The sequence below is a fragment of the Podarcis cretensis genome (assembly GCF_951804945.1).
Source record: "Podarcis cretensis genome assembly, chromosome: 2".
In the NCBI taxonomy this organism is placed as follows: Eukaryota; Metazoa; Chordata; class Lepidosauria; order Squamata; family Lacertidae; genus Podarcis; species Podarcis cretensis.
The window spans coordinates 2173251-2193998 of NC_137171.1; the positions used below are offsets into that span (position 1 = coordinate 2173251).

The window sequence follows — 20748 nt, forward strand, 5'->3', positions numbered from 1 at the left end:
TGAAGATAATTTGTCGAAGGCCACTTACAGAATTTGAGGCTGAACAATCAATTTTAACCAAGGGCTTTCTGGAGCATCTCTCCACTTCTTAATTGCTACAGTTTCAGAATCACTGTGCTAAAGCAACAGTTGGAACTCTAGGCTTATAAAGTTCCCCAAAATAAACCCACTGCTAGTAACTATATCTTGAAACACCTCTGTTGTAAAGCTGAATACATATTGCCACAGCAGCTACAAACAGGAATTTCCTGCCTGATGGCTGTGCTAATTTGATTGATATCACACAAGGTGATGCACAGACTCATACCTATGGCAGGAGCATCGCTGACTGACACTCACATGCACCTCTTCCCACCCTGTGTGATGCCATGCTATCTCCCTCCAACCCTCAAAGCTCCTCCTCATTTGCTTTGCATGAACCACCCATAGCTATATATATATATAACCATGCTGCGATGAAAGACAGCTTCAGTTGGTTGATTCTCTTCCCTGTGCCTCCTTGAAACTTCACCCTCATCACCATCTCTGCCACTGGGACCATGAAAACCTGGGCATGTCTTCTCCTGGCAGGAGCTTTCTGCAGCCTGGCATCTGGATGTAAGTAGTAGTAGCAGTAGTAGCAGTAGTAGTAGTAGTTTTTTAAAAAATATATATTGAGTGTTTAGATTACCTGTACCCAGAGAAAGATATGCTTTATGGTTTGATGCTGCACAGCGCTGAGGAAGAACTACTTAAGGAACTATTGTACTGTATTGTCCACCTCCAGGTGCTGTTGGACTTCAGCTCCCATCAGCCCCAACCACCATGGCCAACGGTCAGGGACTATAGCAGGTGGAGTCCAGCAGGCCACGTGTTCCTCCCACCATGACCAATAGTCTGCACTGACTATCAGTGGTTTCACGCAGGACTATTTCCAAACTTTACCTTGAAATGCTGGGGATTGAACCTGGGACATTCTACATGCAAAACATGTGTCCTGCCTGTGCCACTGAGTTATGGTCCTTCCCCTTGCAACTGCAGAGCCACCTCTAAGTAAGTCCAAAACTGAGAGGCTCCAATCCTAAACACATTTACTAGCAAACAACTCCAAGAGAGCAGGACTTACTTCCAAGTAAATATGCCTAAGGTTGCAATGAAAAGAGATGGTTGATTACTCTGCATTTGATTGCTATAAGCTCAGTAACTCCTAGGTGGGTTTCAAGCTGATTCTTTTGCCTGGCATTGCACTTAAGGTGACAGCAGATCCCAGGAATGTTCCATCTGTGAGGTTGGGTGAGCGGCACATGCAAGCAACTCATCACTTTATATTGCAGTCATCAAGGGAATGTGTGAACTAGACCTGTTCCACAAATCCCAGTGCTTTTTTCCTTTAAAAAAATGTTTAGGTACTCATTTTGACTCAAGAACATCACCATTTTATAGTTCAATTTGGGAAAAATAAATACAGTAACTGGACAAAAGTACAAAGATTCACAAAATGTTTAGGAGTATGCATACCTCTGTGTCCCCCCAGAAAAAAAAGCACTGGGTAGCACTCCACTGAAAAGTGGCCATTGAACGTATGCTACTTGAAATGAGCGTATACACACACACACACGGAATACACAATGCTGATTCCAGTGGGGGGGGGGTTGGGTGGTACTGGGGAGTTTATTGGGCCAGATGTCCTCAGTGGGCTCCCCTCCTTGAGTGGGTTCATCTCCTTCCTTTGGTCCCTGCTGCCCTTTCACTTGCCTTCTCCCTCTTGAGTGCTTTTGCCGGGCAGCAATGGGCTCTTCCTGATCTGTGCGAATGCCCCTTGTTTGTTTGTTTGCCTGGATGGAGAGATGTCTGTGTGCACACATAAACTTTTGACTTGTGCATGACTGAGATGTAGCCTACTGTACAGAGGTAAGAGTCACATCCATTGCACTGCCTGTTTTGCCTTTGGCTCTAACCACTGCACAGCATGTTGCCCCCAGAAGGTTGTGCATGAAGTGACTCATTGAAAAAAGTTTCCTGCTTCTGAAAAAACATCTGCAACATATTTTATGGTGTGCCCTTCTCTTTCCCATCTGGACATACAGCTAAATTGGATTGTAGCTTTAGTATAAGCTGGATTCATACCAAATTCATTCTCCAGACAGTTTTTAAAAAATAAAAAACTATTATATTATATTTATGATCATTGACAAATACCTGCTCAGTTGTAGTACTCATTAGCCAAGCAGGATAAAAGGGAGCATAGTGTCAGTTCTGGTAGTCGCACAAAGCTATAGTATTACTGTTCGGGAGAGATGATTTGCCAGTGTTCAAGTCTGCCACTAGACAAGAAGCTGTCTTAAACACTATGAGGTAAATACAAGAAAGAATATTTAAAAAGGTTATGCATTTCTATGATTTGGTAAATATGGCTGTTATTGTGTGCAGGCCCTGTTGATATCAGAGAAAGAGTACTGTGAAAATACTATCCTTGATCATGGTTCCAGTAGTGCATTTCCAAGTTTCTCTCACTGAGGGGAACACAAAAATATTTCATTGCTTCTAGTCCCTGCAGTCCAGCCCCAAAGAGTTATTCAGCCTGCACCACTGCTTGTCATTCCACATAGCTAGAAAAGGCTGGTGCATGTGCCGTATGGGTTATTATTGTCACAGAGTTGCTGCCATAATTAGGGGGAAATGGACTGAATGAAGTAGAGCCACTTCCCAAGTTCTTTGGGCTTTTCCAAAATCTGTCATTTTTAAATTGCATCATCTTGTAATAGAAAAGCACCATGACACTATAGGGAAGGTCCTTGCCTTCGGGGAAGGGCTGTGGCTCAGCAGGAGAGCACGTGCTTTGCATGCAAAATGTTCCAGCCTTAATCTTCGGCATCTCTTGGTAGGGTTGGGAAACCCTGGATGTCAGGAGAGCTACTGCCTGTCAGAGCAGAGTGGACAATAATGAGAGAAACAGCCCAAGGATCAGACTTGTATTCCTCTTCGGTCTTCTAAGAAGATGGCGCTGCCACTTATGGAGCGAGGAGGGGCAAAGCAGTGGGAGTCTGATGAGCTGTGGCTGCTGTGGCAAAGCCAATCTGACACTCCCATGCCGTGTCTATGCTGTGCCCACATCAGGCTGTTTCTTATTCTTAAAATACTCAGATTCACAGCATGGTTCTATGTTTTTGTGCCAAGTCATCTTAAGCAAATGTCCTGCAAAACTGTGGAGGGGAGAACATGCACACATGAGAATTGTTTATGTAGCCACGAGACTATAAAACCCAAGCCTGATGATATCTGGGCCTTTTGACTGAAGAGAGAAATGTACCAAGAACAGCACAGCCCAAGATGACCTAAATTTTTCCACCAAGGTAAATTCTCTGCCCCACCCCCTTTGAAATGCGGCTCAAAGCAAACAGTACTAAAACAGAATTGTCCATGTCAGTTTTGCATATACTAAATGCTTCACTGGTTGCAAGGGCACACTAACCTTCCTCTAGAACACTGTTCATACTTCTGGTGGGGCACTATAGGACTCTCTCAGTATCAAGGCTGACTACTCGTTAGTTGTGTCCTTAAATCCAGAACCAGGAGAAGCAGATGGGTGGTTTTGCCAAAGACTATACCTGCACAGGACTTATGGTCTGGGAGGAACATCCAATATCTACAGCTAATTACAGCTGATTGATTTCTTGAGAAGATGTTCTCCTGAGTCTGTAACACTTCAGAATGCTGCTGGGAGGGATTGCTTGTGAATGCTGTTTTTAAAATAATAGAAACACAGTTTTACTAGTTTTCTACTTTCTATTTTCTACTTTCATTGAAGTTCTTTTCATGTGCTGGAGCATTCAAACATGAGATTTTTCCTACCTGAATTAAGAAGTGGTACAGGCCCAGCAAGGGCGGCGCTGTGGGTAAAACCTCAGCGCCTAGGACTTGCCGATCATCAGGTCGGCGGTTCGAATCCCTGCGGCGGGGTGCGCTCCCGTTGTTCGGTCCCAGCGCCTGCCAACCTAGCAGTTCGAAAGCACCCCCGGGTGCAAGTAGATAAATAGGGACCGCTTACTAGCGGGAAGGTAAGCGGTGTTTCCATGTGCTGCGCTGGCTCCCAGATGCAGCTTGTCACACTGGCCACGTGACCCAGAAGTGTCTTCGGACAGCGCTGGCCCCCGGCCTCTTAAGCGAGATGGGCGTGCAACCCCAGAGTCGGACATGACTGGCCCGTACGGGCAGGGGTACCTTTACCTTTACCTTTACAGGCCCAGCAGAACTTTACCAACAAGATCAGCCATAGAACATAAATCACATACAGGCTTTATCATGAAGATGGTTCTGGGCTGTTGCCTGACACATTGCTTTTCCTGCAGCTGTTTGCACCATCTTCTTCCTGCCTGGGGGCATGAGCTGTTCATTAAGTTATGGCACCTTCCCTTTAATGCCAGGTTGGCCCTGCGACTGTGGGTACCATGCAGCATGCATGGCCCTGGCACTGAAATTTGTGAGTGCCCAACTCCTTCATGGGGGATTTTGTGGGTGCTCAGGCACTCAGGGCCCCAGGGAGTTGACACCTATGCTTTGACCCAAGAGATTTGGGTTCAAATCCCTGTTCAGCCATCCCAGCGCCAGCCAGTCTGTGAGGCTTGGTGAGAACAGCTGGGAGGGGTGGCAGATCTGCCCCCCCTGAGCATGCCGCTCCTTGTCTCCTGCGCTTGTCATGCTCCTCCTCTGCACCCCCCCCAGCCTGCTCCTTTCCAGCCTCCATTTTCTCCCCACCACAACAACCTTCAGCACACCAGGACTTTCCTGGGCCACTTCAGGTGGTGGTGGCAAAGGTGAAGGAGGTGGCATTTCTGTTTTGCCTCAAGGCTCTCCCCTCTGACCTTCCTGTGGATCAGCTAAGGGAGAGGGAAGGTTGAGCAGGAACAACACTGGATTCATGGTGGTGGGGGCAGTTTCCCTGCACAGGGTGCTGTGCCGAGGGGAGCAGAATGGAATAAATATTTAGGAGGAGGTGCCAAATTTTATTTTTATTCAGGGCACCATATTACCAAAGTCCTTCCCTGACAGGAGGTGGCAATGGCTCAACAGGAGCCTGAGCAGGAGGATGCAGTCCTGTCACTTAGAATCATTGCCTTCGCAGATGGGAACAGATCCACCTGCCCTGGTTGCCACGGTTGCAATCCTGATGTTCTCACAAGGCAAGTGAGTGCCCTATACTTAATCTTTAGAAGCTCAGTGGGAGGGGCTGGGAAACTTGTTGGGACATCTTTGTCACTTCTGAACTTCCTGTCCTGCTCCTGAACTCCTGACCTCCTGACCTTCTGACTCTTGATCATGGTGTCTGTTGCTGAGTCTGTACTGTTACTTTTCTGGATAAATAGCTCTTCCATCCTCAGAGCCACTGTCTCCATATGTTGCGTGTGACAATACTGAGCTAGATGGACCAATGGGATGACTCATTCTACATGACGGGCAAAATGTTCTTCTCTCCTGATGTTCAGCCAATATCTACCATCCTGTAACTCAAACCCACTAAATTAAGCTTACCAGATTTTTTCCAATAAATCCAGGACACTTTTCAACTTCAATGGATTTTGTATGGGAACTGATTTGTAAATCCGGGGAATGTCCCCAAGAAACGGGGATGTCTGGTAACCTTACACTAAATGCTCTGCCCTTTAGGGCATCAGAGAGCAAGGCTCTGTCCACATCTAAACAGCAACCCATAAGGTATCTGAAGAGGGCTATCATTCATGTCCCCCCTCAGTTCCCTTATTCCTAGGTTGGAGGTGTTGATCTAGTGTCAGAAAAATCCTCATCTTTGCAGTGGTGAGGGAGGGTGAGGGTACAACAACAGCAGCAGCAGCAATTTTATTATTTATACCCCATCCATCTGGCTGGGTTGCCCCAGCCACTCTGAGCAGCTTCCAACACATACAAAAACATAATAAAATGTCAGACATTAAAAACTTCCCAATACAGGGCTCTCTTCAGATGTTTTCTAAAAGTTGTGTAGTTCATTATCTCTTTGACATCTGAAGGGGGGGTCAGAGGCGTAGCAAGCCCAGGCGGTACCCAGTGAAGATTTTTTTTTGTCACCCCCCCCCCCCCACATTGACAGCTCGGGGTAGGCTTGGGAGCCATGGGTAGGTGCCAAATGTCACCCCCTGAGCAATGACACCTGGGGTGGTCTGCCCCCCTTCCTACGCCTCTGCGACTCCCAAGTACCTCGAGCCATTGGGGGAAGGGGGGAGCTATGTTGCTATCTGGGGGCGCTGGCAAAGCTGCACAGCTCGTCCTCTTGGGAGCCACGGCTCCCGTCTGTCCCCCTCCCTCCCTCCCCGGCTTGCTGTACAGCGGCAAAGTGGGAGCCACTTACAGTGAGTTGGAGAGGGAGGGAAGTTGGGAGGGGGGGGCCTGGCTCACCGTAAGTGGCTCCTGCTTTGCCGCTTTATGGCGAGCCAGGAAGGTAGAGAGGGGGAGCCGTGTGTCCCGTCCGTCCCTCCCTGGCTCACTGTAAAGTGGCAAAGGAGGAGCCACTTACGGTGAGCCGGGGAGGGAGGGAGACTGGGAGGGGCCCCCGCCTCACCATAAGTGGCTCCTGCTGGTGGTGGAGGGATCCCACCACCATCCGTACAACACTCCAGCCTCGTATGCATGCGGTTTGCCACCGGCGCCGCCAAGAGCCATACAGAGATTGGCGGGATCCTCTGCTTGTGGCTGCAGCTGCAAACAGAGGATCCTCCACATGTGGCTGCGGCAGCGCGATGGCTGCTCATGGCAAAGCAACTGGGGTGGCAGAGTGAGTACCCCGTGGGGTGCGTTCTTGTCACCCTCCCAGACATGGCACCTGGGGCACACCGCCGCACCCACCACTCCCTTGCGACGCCGCTGGGGAGGGTGTTCTACAAGGAGGGCACCACTACCAAGAAGGCCCTCTATCTGGTTGCCTGTAACGTCACTTCTCACAGTGAGGGAACCGCCAGAAGACCCTCGGAGGAGGACCTCGGTGTCCAGGCTGAACGATGGGGGTGGAGACACTCCTTCAGGTATCCAGGGCCAAGGCCGATTAGCGTTTTAAAAGTCAGCACCAACACTCTGACTTGTGTTTGGAAATGTACTGGGAGCCGGTGAAGATAATTTAGGACCACTGTTATATGGTCCTGGCGGCCAGTCCCAGTCACCAGTCTAGCTGCTTTATTATGGATTAGTTAGAGTTTCTGGGCCACCTTCAAAGGTAGCCCCAAGCAGAGTGCATTGTAGTAGTCCAAGTGGGAGATAACCAGAGCATGTACCACTCTGCTGGGATGGCGTGCAGGCAGGAAGGGTCTCAGCCAGCATACTAGATGGAGCTGGTAGACAGCCACCCTGGACAGAAGAGGAATGAAAAGGTCTTCCTGCTGTAATGTTGGGTTGCACATAGTGTAGAACAAAGAACTGAATCATCATCATAGATTTCTTGAAATGCCTGCAATCCTGTGCAAAAAATCCCATCAGTTTAATGAACTTTGTAGAGGCAAATCTATGGGCAGGGTTGACGTCATTTTAAAATGCATATTTTATGAAGTTAATAAATATGTTCTGGTTTAACTGCTCTTTCTTGATGCTTGCTCTATTGCACAGTTGCTTGGAACAGTTACTTAATGGATGGTAAGAGTTGCCACATTTAGCAAGCTCCTCAATCTGTCACACATTATGATGAACTGATGATTAATTAACCTGAATGAAGTAACAAAAAGCTACTACCAAGGTGATGATGAATAATAAAGAGAGCAAGCAACCCAGGGACTGAAATATGAAATGTAACACCATGAATCACATTTATTCATCTCTAAATAAAATTTGTTTTTGAGTTTTTAACTTTTGTGTTGAAAATTGAGAAGGGGAGCTAATGTATGGCTTATCTGAAAGACTCTATTCACTCATACGAACTGTCTGGGTTCTGAGATCCTCAGGAGAGGAAGCTCTTCTCTCAGTCCCGCCAGCCTCACAGGCATGCTTGGAAGGGAAGTAGTACAGAGCCTTCTCAGTGGTGGCTGCTCCCAGACTTTGGAAATCCCTCCCTAGAGAAGCTAGACCGGCTCCTGTCCTTCCGCCGGAAGGTGAAGAGCTTCTTGTTCCAACACGTTTTGGGAAATTGACTGCTTTTAAAAAAACGGCTAGTGCCATACGGTTATTATTGTAATTATTTTTATAGTTTTAATAGGGTGTGTGTGTGTGTCTGTGTGTAGATATAGTTTTAATTCTATGTTTAATTATTGTTTTTACCTGTTCTTATTTTTATCTGTAAGCTGCCTTGAGTCTCTGCTAGGGAAAAAGATCAGAGACCCTCGAATGTACTGAGGACAAGCAATCAGAATAAGGTTCGCTATTTGACTGCTGATTCAGGACTCTAAACTGTGTTTTATATAATCGACTTTTTATTTTTATTTTGTTCTGAATATACTGCAGTGTTCTTTAGTTGCAATGGCTGCAATGGCTGATGCAAATACAGTGGTGCCTCGCAAGACGAAAAGAATCCGTTCTGCGAGTCTCTTCATCTTGCGGTTTTTTCGTCTTGCGATCAGCTGATAAGTGGCTTAGCGGATCAGCTGATAAGCGGCTTAGCGGATCAGCTGATAAGCGGCTTAGCGGCTTAGCGGATCAGCTGATAAGCGGCTTAGCGGATCAGCTGATAAACGGCTTAGCGGCTTAGCGGATCGCTGATAAGTCGCTTAGCGGCTTAGCGGATCAGCTGATAAGCGGCTTAGCGGATCAGCTGATAAGCGGCTTAGCGGATCAGCTGATAAGCGGTTTAGCAGCTTAGAAAAGGGGGGGGAGGAAAAAAAACCCGCAGGAACTCGCAAGATATTTTCATCTTGCGAAGCAAGCCCATAGGAAATTCGTTTTGCGAAGCACCTCCAAAACGGAAAACCCTTTCGTCTAGCGGGTTTTCCGTCTTGCGAGGCATTCGTCTTGTGGGGCACCACTGTAAAGTCTCATTCATTTATTCATTCACTGAGTACAAGTGGTGATCTTCATGTGGAGATAATCTCGCTCCCCACCCCCAAAACTGAAGGCAGTTAAAAGAGGGGTCACTGCATCATACTTTCATCTCTGGTAAACATGTTTTGCAGGTTTATGAATTATTTCAAAAATTTACAAAACCAATTTTATTAGAAGCAAGAGTGAGTTTTAAAAAGTAGTGTGTTCCATGGAGTGGAGAGGGAGAGAGGGAGACAAATTCAGGAGAAGAGAGGGAAGGGGAAGAGACAGACGACAAAGAACAGTAGTTCTAACCTAGACTTGATAATTTACTAACTGTATATAATCCATGGCTTTAAAAACACTGTCTTGGAACGTGAACAGGCTTAACAATAAAAATAAAAGGAACCAGATTGCTCATATATTACTAAAAAGAATCTTGACCTAATCTGCTTACAAGAGACTCACGTAACAAGAAAACACAAGAGAATTCTTAGTAATAAGAGATTAGGGTTCGGATTTTGTGGCATCAGATAAGGTTAAGAAAAGAGGAGTGGTACTATACATAAAGGAAAAACTTGATCCAAAATTATTGTATAAAGATGAAGAAGGGAGAATGATAGTAGTACAGATTATGTTTAAAGGAGTAAAAATAATTGTCGCCGGAATATACGCACCTAATGACAAAAAATCGGCTTTCTTCTCTGAATTAGGTAACAAGTTACTAGAGTGGATGGATCAAAAATTGATATTGATGGGCGATTTTAATGGAGTGGTTTCACCAAATTTGGATAGATCAACAAAAAAGCAAGAGATAAAGGAAGGCAAGTTACCTCGAACGTTTTTCGATTTGGTCGATAATATGGGACTAATTGATGCTTGGAGATTTAAAAATCCTACTATAAAACAGTATACCTTTTTCTCAAACCCAAATCAGAGTTGGGGGAGATAGATAATATTTGGATCTTGAAGGAACTGACACAGAGTTTAACTAAATCTGAAATTCTCCCACAAACTATGTCTGATCATAATCCAGTATTTATAGAGATAAAGGGTAAAGATGTTAGAGCATTTAGATGGAGAATGAATGAATATCTATTTAACGATCAAAAGATAGTAAGCAAGGCAAAAGAAACAATTGAAGAGTATCTCAAGTGGAACTTAAACAAAGGGACAGCCATAGAAACGGTTTGGGATGCAGGAAAAGCCGTTATTAGGGGCTTCCTAATCCAGAAAAACAGCCACTTAAGAAAAGAAAAAGAGAAAAAGAAAGAGGAGATTCTAATACAGCTTATGGAGAATGAAAGACAATTAACTATTAAACCAGGTGAGGAGACAATAAAACAAAATAGAAAGATACTACAAGCCCAATTTTCTATGATAGTAAACCAGGAGATTGAGTGGAGAATTAAAATGATGAAACAAAAGAGTTTTGAATCAGCTAATAAAATAGGGAAATATTTGGCGTGGCAATTAAGAGAAAGGAAGAAACAAAATACGATCTGTAAGATAAGGGATGGAGAAAGGATAGTGGAACAGCCAAAAGAAAAAAAAAGGATATTTCAGAAATACTATAAGGATTTATACAAAAGAGAAAAGGAAACAGACTATGAAATAGAACGTTATCTGGAAGAACATCATTTACAACAAATTGCAACTGAAGAAAAAGAGTTATTAAACCAGATGATTACAGAAGATGAGATAAGGAAGGCAATAAAAAAGATGAAAATTGGAAATGCGCCGGGGCCGGATGGCTTACCGGCCAAATATTATAAAACATTAAGCGACCAACTATGTCCAACTTTATGTGAAGTTATGAATAATATTCTAAAAGAAGGAAGGATTCCGAATACCTGGAAGGAAGCCTATATCACACTAATTCCTAAAAAAGATGTGGACGCCTTAGAGGTGAAGAACTATAGGCCGATTTCGTTATTAAATAACGACTATAAATTGTTTGCGGATGTAATGGCAGAAAGATTTAAAAAAGTATTAAATAGTAGAATTCACAAAGACCAAACGGGCTTCCTACCAGGGAGACAATTGAAGGACAACGTAAGAAATGTGATAGATATCACTGAATACTTGGAAACTAGAATAGATAAACAGGCAGCCTTGATATTTATTGATGCCGAAAAGGCATTTGACAATGTCTCTTGGCGTTTTTTGATAGAAAATTTGAAAATGATGGGGATAGGAGAAAGATTTAGAAAAGGTATAGAAGCTATCTACCAAGAGCAAAAAGCAAAACTTGTAATAAACAACACTACATCAGATTTTTTTGATATATCCAAAGGGACTAGACAAGGTTGCCCCTTGTCTCCCTTATTATTTATAACAGTATTGGAAGTACTTACTAAGAGACTGAGGGAAACAGCAGAGGTTAAAGGAGTTAAGGTAGGGACTAAGGAACACAAAATCAAAGCCTTTGTAGATGATATTGTACTAACATTAGAAGATCCAAAGCATAGTGTGAAAGAAGCTTTACAAAAATTCGAAGAGTTTGGTGCTGTGTCAGGCCTTAAGGTTAAGAAGAATAAGACCAAAATGCTGACTAAAAATTTAACTAAAGAAGATACTGCAGATTTAGAACAAAAGACGGGAATTATGACAGCAAAGAAGGTGAAGTACCTTGGAGTGTGGATTACAGCTAAAAATATTAACTTATATAAGGATAACTATGAGGTCACCTGGAAGAATATTAGGAAGGATTTAGAAATCTGGGAGAGAATGAGATTATCCTTTCTGGGGAGGATAGTGGTTATCAAAATGAATGTCCTGCCCAGAATGTTATTTTTATTTCAGACCATTCCTGTACTTAAAGGTTTAAAGCAGTGTAAAGAGTGGCAAAGAGCCTTGGCGAGATACATCTGGCAGGGAAAGAGACTGCGAATAAAAATGAAAATATTGGTAGATAAAAAAGAAAGAGGGGGTTTCTCCCTACCGGATTTAAGTTTATATTATGAAGTGGCGTGTTTAATGTGGCTGAAAGATTGGATAAGACTGGAAAATAGAGACATCTTGGATTTGGAAGGTTTTGATAACAGGTACGGGTGGCACTCGTACCTGTGGTACGAAAAGGTGAAAGTACATAGAGGCTTTCTAAACCATATTTTCAGAGGACCAATATTCCAGGTATGGGAAAGAAATAAAAATCTATTGGAAAGGAAGACACCTTGGTGGATTTCACCAATAGAGGTGTTAACTGTCAAAAAAATTAATACGGAAGGGAAGAATGCCACCTACGAAGAACTTACGTGGAAAAGTGATCAAGGCATTAAACTCAGACCGTACGAAGAGATAAAAAACTCATTTACAGGGTGGCTGCAATACCACCAGGTAAATGATTTGTTAAAAGATGATAAAAAGAAATTAGGATTTGAAGACAAAAAATCTAAATTCAATGTGAAAGTTATAGAAGGTAAGAATAAAATATTGTCTAGGATATATGATATTTTACTGGAGTGGTACACAAAAGACGAGGAGGTGAAGGAGGTCATGACTAAATGGGCGATAGACATTGGTTATAACATCGACTTTGAGAGGTGGCTGGAATTATGAAATACTAACATGAGGTTCACGACGTGTACGGCTCTAAGGGAAAACCTGTGGGAAATGATCTATAGGTGGGACCACACGCCAGTGAAGCTGGCTAAGATTTATAGGTTGAAGAACAAAAGATGCTGGAAATGTGGAGAGGAAGAAGGTGACTTCTACCACATGTGGTGGTCATGTAGCAAAGTGAAAGGCTTTTGGGAATCGATCTATAACGAACTTAAAAAAAAAATTAAATACACCTTTCCCAAAAAGCCCGAAGCTTTTCTGCTAGGAATGACGGGTAAAGAAATTAAAAAAGAAGATAAGACATTATTCCTATATGCCACAACAGCTGCAAGAAACATGTTAGCACAAAATTGGAAAACGGAGGTTATACCCAATATAAGTGATTGGCAGGTTAAAGTGATAAATTATGCCGAGCTCGCTAGAATAACAGGAAGATTAAGGGACCAAGACGAACAGAAATTTCATGATAATTGGAATAAATATTTGATGTATATCAGAACTAAATTTCAGACGACACTGGCGGGGTTGGAATAACTCTAACAGTAAGGGATTACTATGTAAAAGAGATAAAATATGTGATCATAAAATTTATCTGATACTTACCAGAGTGGAGGGAAGTCCAAGGCTCGGCAGAGCCTAAAACAACTGTGTATTGTACTTATGATTTGTGGAGTGGATATAATATGTGTAAGTTATGTAATGGATTTTGTATATGTCTATATGTATATATGTGCAATATTAATAAAAATTTACGGTAAAAAAAAGAAGACACAAGAGTGAGTTTTAAAAAGTAGTGTGTTCCATGGAAACAGACGCTTTCTCAAACTACTTTGAACTTTAAAAACCGTGACACAATATAGTATGCCGAAATGTCCGCTTCCAATTTCCTCTGATGTTCTGAGGCAGATTTGCACTTTGAAAATAACTGAGGTTTCCACTGGCAATCAAAATGTGCTTTTTATTTCCCCAGTCATTAACAGCAGGTTTTGGGGAATTTTGATGTCCTGCCCCCTGTAGATTGAATCTCTTACCATGATCAGGAGATGGCAAAAAGTCTCACTAGTGTCTACTCTGCTCAAGCTTACAAGCTTCATTATATAAACAAGCATGATTACAGCCATTTGCTTCCGGCAAATAACATGCATTGCGGAACTCTTGTCCTCCTGAGAACAAGAGAACACTCGCACATATTTAGTTTGTGGAGCTGCATGTGAAATCATTTGATTTATATTCTACACAGTGATGGAAATCAGGGTCACATTCAAAGACTTGCACAGCTTCTAGGGATGTGTGGATCAGTCAGTTTGAATTCTCTCTGCTTCTCATTTTTTCATAATTTCACTTTGTCCCTTTGGATCACTTTTGTAATCACAAAAAACAACATTTTATTGTGCAATAATATACACATTTTAAATTTAATTTCCCCTAATATACACATTTTTGCAAGCAATTTCCCCATATAAATGCATTTATTTGTTATTTATATATGTGTTTATGGACACTCCCCTAACATGCACATTTTGGGTTTGGAGAAGTGCATCACAAAATCTGGACAAGTGCATATTTTGAAGATACTCATGTTTCAGTTCATGCAAATTAGGCAACTGCACATTAAAAGACGAAGCATAATGAACACACACACCATTATATATTATCGGACCATCGGCTGGGTGAGGACTGCAGGGCCTACTCCCTTTCAAGGCCTTTTCTAACTGGCCCAGGGGGCGTGGACCAGGCCCTTATTTGGAACAAACTTTTTGGGAAGGGTGGGAAGTGTTCTGCCATTGCTTCCCTGTTCCAGGTGGTTAATGTGCTTTAAAATGTCCTCAAGCAGTCGGTGGCAATTTAAATTTTTATTTCTTTTTTCCCTTTTTTCCATTGTTGGGGGTGGGTGGGATGGATATTTGGTTGGGGATTAATTTTAGTATAATTGTTCTGTTCATTTTTGTTGTTGTTGTTGTTTTATAGGTTCTGTATAGTTTGTGTTTTGTTTTTAAGGGGCGGGATCAGGGCTGCCTGGGAGTGGGGCCCCAGCCAACACGATGGCTGGGACAAGTTCCACAGGGGGGGGAAGCACTGGGACATCCGATCTTGGTGATCATGGGCAGGAGGCGGAGTTATGCTAAGACCAGACCATGTCATTACCGAGGAGGCAGGTTTAGTCGTTGTTTGAAGACTATCCCTGCCTCCGAGTCTGGCCTTGACCGGATGGATACTGGAATCAACAGGGGAAACCTACATGACCTGAAGGTGTTGCTGTGTAATGCCAGGTCAATGATGAATAAAACCACTGCCATCCACCACCTGATTGTGGATGGAGGATTTGACCTGGCATGTGTGACAGAGACCTGGCTGGAGGAAGCAGATGGGCCTGTCCTTGCCGCTGCTTGCCCACCAGGTTTCTCTTACGCACAGAAACCCAGGTCATGTGGGCGGGGAGGGGGGGTTGCAGTGATTTTTAGGAAGTCACTAGCTTGCACCAGGCGTCCTACTGGGAAGATCCAGTTTTCTGAGTGCATGTTCTGGAAGTTGGGCAATAGGGGCAGTACAGGATTCCTTTTGGTGTACCGACCTCCCCGCTGCACCAAGGATTCCCTGTCTGAGCTGCTTCAGGTTGTGGCGGATTTTCTCCTGGAGACACCTAGTTTGGTTGTCCTAGGGGATTTTAACATCCATGCCGACACGACCTTACAAGGGGCTGCTCGGGACTTTGTGGAAAGCATGGCCTCCATGGGGCTGTCCCTGAATAAGTTTGGCCCAACTCATATTCATGGACATGTCTTAGACCTGGTGTTCACCTCTAGTAATGTGGGTGATCTGACACTAAGTAAAAGTGAAACAAAAGAAGTGCCATGGTCAGATCACTTCCTGGTGCAACTGGACTTCTCCGCGACCCTTCCCCTCTGCAGGGAGGTGGGACCAATTCAGATGGTCCGCCCCCGCCACTTAATGGATCCAAATGGTTTCCAAAGAGTAGTAGGGGATGCTTTATCCCATGTTGATGGCCTTTCAGCTGATTCCCTGGTGGCCCGCTGGAACGTGGAGTTAACCAGGGCTATCGACTGTCTGGCTCCGAAGCGCCCTCTCCGATTGCATGGAGCCCGGACAGCTCCGTGGTTTTCTTCGGAGCTGAGGGCGATGAAACAATCGCTGAGATGGCTAGAGCGTCGGTGGCAAAAAACTCACTCCGAATCTAACCGGACACAGGTTAGAGCTCATCGTCGAGCCTACCAAGTGGCGATAGCGACGGCGAAGAAGACTTTCTTCACCGCCTCTATTGCATCTGCAGAAAATAGTAGCAGGAGACTCTTTCAGGTGGTTCATAATTTAACGGAACCACCTTTAGCACCGGGGCCTTGTAAAGACCCCAAGATCTCCTGCAGATAAAATCACTCATATTCGGAAGGAGCTAGACACCACCGTGAGAGCAGGGCTGGGGCGGGAGAGTGCTAGAGCTCTGTCTGGTCAAGTTGCATGGAATCAATTTCAATCCGTTACCCCCGAGGATGTGGACAGGCTGCTTGGACGCGTGAAACCAACCACCTGTCTCCTGGATCCTTGCCCATCCTGGCTAATAAAAGCAAGCCGGGAAGGGCTGGGCGATGGGCTCTGCGGGGTGGTGAATGCTTCCCTCTGTGAGGGAACATTCCCAGATCCGCTGAAAGAGGCGGTCATTAAACCGCTTCTTAAAAAACCATCTTTAGACCCGGCCAGTATGGCCAACTATCGCCCAGTCTCAAATCTTCCATTCTTGGGCAAGGTGATTGAGCGCGTGGTTGCTGAACAACTCCAGGCACGCCTGGAGGATGCGGACCATTTGGATCCCTTCCAATCGGGATTCAGGCCTCATCATGGGACTGAAACTGCCTTGGTCGTGCTGGTTGATGATCTCCGGCGAGCTAGGGACAAAGGTGAGAGTTGTTTCCTGGTTCTGCTGGATCTCTCAGCGGCCTTTGATACAATCGACCATAACATCCTTCTGGACCGTCTAGAGGAGCTGGGAGCTGGGGGCACTGTTATACAGTGGTTTTGCTCCTTCCTCCTGGGCCGTGTTCAGAAAGTGGTGGGGGGGATGAGTGTTCAGACCCCTGGGCCCTCACTTGTGGGGTGCCTCAGGGTTCCGTCCTCTCCCCCATGCTTTTTAACATCTATATGAAGCCGCTGGGAGAGATCATCAGGGGGTTTGGACTGTTGGTTTCTGCTCTCTTCACTGTGCAGCGAAAGGCTTGTCACAAGACAATGTTTACATTCCACAGAGTTACTGCTGGAGTTTTCCCACGGGAAAGGGGAACTGGATGTGACGTACACTGGTTTCCTGTTTTTCACTGTTCTTTGCAGTTCAGTGTGATTCTCTCTGAGCTTCAGAGGAGAGAGGATGCCTTTTCTGCTTCGGCAGAGTAAAGATGCATTTCTGTAATCTACCAGCTTTGAAATGTAAATAAAGCGATATAGAGCATGTTGGCACGTATTCCTCATCATTCCGCTGTGCACTTGGATGCTACAAATGAACATTCTGGTTATGGGCCCAGAAGAAAGACGCAGTCATCTGATGCCGGCAAAAGGATCGGAATGCAAAGGGACGGATCGGACGCTATCTGTTCTGCGCGTCAAGATGATTGATGAGGTATGTGCTACTGCTCCGGGCAGCCTGCCAGCTTCTATTTAATGGCTTTATGGCTGGACTTTGAACTTTTATGTCCGTTTGCCGGGAACAGGCAGCGGCTATGGCTATGTCGGGAAATCGAAAGTAACTTTTGGGCTGAAGCAGCTGCTGATAACAGTGACGCAGCATGATTTAGGCAGCAGAGAGAAAGCTGTTTTGAACTTGCCTTTGGAATGAGGCTTGAAGCAGCAGAGACGCAGCTTGTATAAAGCAGCTTGTTTAAAGCAGCAGAGATGACGCAGAAGGCTAATGCCAGTGTCATGATGGCCCTTCAGGATGCTTGTGGGGTTCCCAAGCTCAATAAGAAAAATTATACGGACTGGGTTATCTATGCAGAGGCTATTCTGCGGAAAGAGGGTCTGTTTGAAGTTATTACAGACACCCCCCCAGCTCCAATTACAGATGCATGGAAAGCTAAAGATTCCAAAGCAAGGGGAACTCTTACATTGATAGTATCCCCAGAAGAGCTCTGTCTATTGCGTGATAAGACCTCAGCCAGAGAAATTTGGGGCGCCATGAGGGAGGCACACTTGAGGACAGAAGCTGAATCTACCATGTTTTATATTAACAAGCTGCATAAGATGGCTAGCTGCAGAAGGCTGGCTGATGCAAGTGGGGAATCTGATGCCCATCAGCCACATGCTCAGCTCAGAGTAGCCTGTGATACTGCCATGATTCAAAATGAAGCAGATCGCCGGGGTGCTGGCTGCATGGGAAAGGGGGAGACTTCACAGTCGTCATCCCAGAGTGCAGTGGAACCACCAGATGGCGCCAAAGCTTTGAAGGCAGTGAAATGCTACTCCTGTGGACGTCTAGGCCATATGAAGTGGGAATGCAGATATCCCAGGGCCAAGACAGAGCAGCGCAGCGAAAGCTCATCGCGTGGAAAAGGCCAAAGCAGAGGTAAAGGTCCGGTGTCCAGGACAACGCAGCACAAAGCAATGGTCTCACGCTTCACTCCAAAAGTTGCAGAGGTCCAGAAGACGTCTAGATCTTTCTTCGTTGTTGATTCGGCTGCAACGCACCACATGTGCAACGATAAGCGACTGTTCGTGTCTTTTACACCGCAGGAAGGTGCGATTCACCAGGCGGATGACCACACAATTCCCAGTAAAGGCTATGGAACTGTTGTTCTTCACAGTTTGGACTTATCGATACAGAATGTACTTTATGTTCCAGATGCTAAACATAATCTGCTCAGCGTTGGACAGCTGAATGAGCGGAACATTGACGTTTCCTTTAAGAACAAAAGGTGCATCATCACAAAGAAAAATGATTATGTATTGTATGCTGAATATGTTGATCGTTTATATGTTTTGTATTATGATGATGTTGTGCAGGATGACACTTGTTGCATTGCAGGTTCTAACAAATGTTTGCATGCAGAATGTATTCATGATTTTCATAGAAAATTTGGTCATTTGGGTTTTGAGGCAGTATCTAAAATGCCTGCCTTGGTTGAAGGTATGACTATTAAACCCTGCAGGTACCACATGAAGTGCAAGGCATGCGCAGCAAACAAGGTGAAAATGGCTGCGAAAGGTAAGGTGTCTAGTAGGCAAGCTACAGAACCATACCAAATTGTTCATGCTGATTTGGTTGGACCACTAGCGCCCTCTTTGGGTGGAAATAGGTACTTCATGGTTCTCATTGATGCATTTTCCAGGTATATTTATGTGTACAATCTCAAGCAGAAATCAGAGGCTTTTCCTAGGTTCAAGGAATTCTGTGCTTGGTTGGAAAATGTGCATGGTAAGAAGGTAAAAATTCTTTTCACAGATCGCGGGGGGGAATTCACTTCTCAGCAGTTTGAAGCTTTTCTGACTGAGAAAGGAATTCAACACGATTTGTCTAGTTCTCGCTCGCCATGGCAGAATGGACTTGCGGAACGAGCAAATCAGACATTGCTTCAAGGGTTAAAAACCTTGCTACATGATGCAAATCTTCCAGAGAGTTATTGGGCCGAAGCTCTCTCATGTTTCACTTACAGTTATAATCGCAGGTTATCTTCAGCGATTGGTTGTACCCCCTATGAGAAGATGTTTGGCAAAAAGCCATACATCAAACACATGAAAATTTTTGGTTCTGACATGTGGGTTCACTCACCACAAAACTCCAAGTTAGACAAGCGTGGTTTACATGGTATCTTTCTAGGTTATGAGAAAGGTTCTTACAGAATAAGGATGACTGACTCTAAGACTATTAAGCTCACAAGAAGTGTTGAGTACAATGCCAAGTGGGGGGAGAATGTGGGAATTTTCCAATGTTATCCTGATGACAGTGATGAGACTGAGGATAGTCAAAAGCAACCACAGCAACCCACACCCACTGATGAAAGTTCTGATTCTGAGTCTGAAACTGAATCAGGTGATTCAGAGGATTTCAAGAGTGCGAAAGCCTCTATGCGACCCTCTGAAAGTTCTGATCAAGAACTGGAGGAACCATTGTTCACAATAGGTCGTTTTTCTCCTAAGAAGGAAGAGGAGAGTGTTGAAGACCTAAGGCTAATTCGCAGGTCACAAAGAGCCACAAAAGGTAGACCTCCAAAGAGATTTGCTGATGAGTTTGCTAAGATAGCAGTAACAGCTGTTAAAAGCACCAAGAAGGTATTTGAACCTTCAAGTTTCCAAGAAATCCAGGATTTGGATTCAAAGGAAGCTGAGCCATGGTTAAATGCCATGAAGGCTGAGCTTGATTCCTTGGAAAGGAACAAAACATGGGAACTTGTTCCAGTAGTTCCAGGAATGAAACTGCTTGGAAGCAAATGGGTCTTCAAAGCAAAGACTGATCAAAATGGCAAGATAGTCAGACACAAAGCCAGATTGGTAGCCAGAGGTTTTGCACAGGTACCAGGTGAAGACTATCACAAGACCTACTCACCCACAGTGAGGTATGAGAGCATCAGGCTTATGCTCAAGCTAGCTGCAGAGGAGAATCTACACATTAGTCACCATGATGTGAATACAGCTTTTCTGTACGGATCTCTAGGTGAATCACTTTATATGCTTCCACCTGATGGCGTACAGGTAAAACAGGGATTTGTTTGTGCTCTGAAAAAGTCCCTTTATGGTCTCAAACAAAGTGCACGGTGTTGGCACACAAAACTCACTGAAGTATTGTTTTCTCTAGGTTTTAAGCAAGGGAAAGCTGATCCATGTGTATTTGTCAAAGAGGAGGGGCAAAAGAAACTGTATTGTTTGTTTTATGTTGATGATCTTTTATTCTTTTGGGATGATGTCACAATGTACAATAACGCCCTAGCTCAACTGAAAGAACACTTTGACATGAAAGATCTTGGTGAGGTAAACAACTACCTATCTCTGGAAATAGAGAGAGATCAAGATGGTAACATTCTAGTACACCAGTCACGGAAAATTGCTGATGTGTTAGGCAAATTAAACCTGATGGATGCTAACCCTGTAGACACACCGATGACAACAGGTTATCAGGTAGATGACACTGAAGAAGCATTTTCTGACACAACACTGTACAGAAGTGTGCTAGGCAAGCTAAACTTCATTGCCAGATGTTCAAGACCAGACATTGCTGTTAGCTGTAATTTGCTAAGCAGACAAGTCAACAATCCTACTGTTAAG

The 20748-nt window shown here is 44.5% G+C and overlaps 1 protein-coding gene across 1 annotated transcript in view; it reads left to right on the forward strand.

Moving 5' to 3' along the window:
• Window positions 1–437: 437 nt before the first annotated feature.
• ENDOU (endonuclease, poly(U) specific) overlaps window positions 438–20748 on the forward strand; it is a 46553-nt gene continuing 26242 nt past the window's right edge. Inside the window, exon 1 of the mRNA XM_079967854.1 lies at window positions 438–597. Within this exon, the coding sequence (XP_079823980.1) occupies window positions 540–597 (58 nt within the window). The 5' untranslated portion in view covers window positions 438–539. The remainder of the gene's footprint in view (window positions 598–20748) is intronic.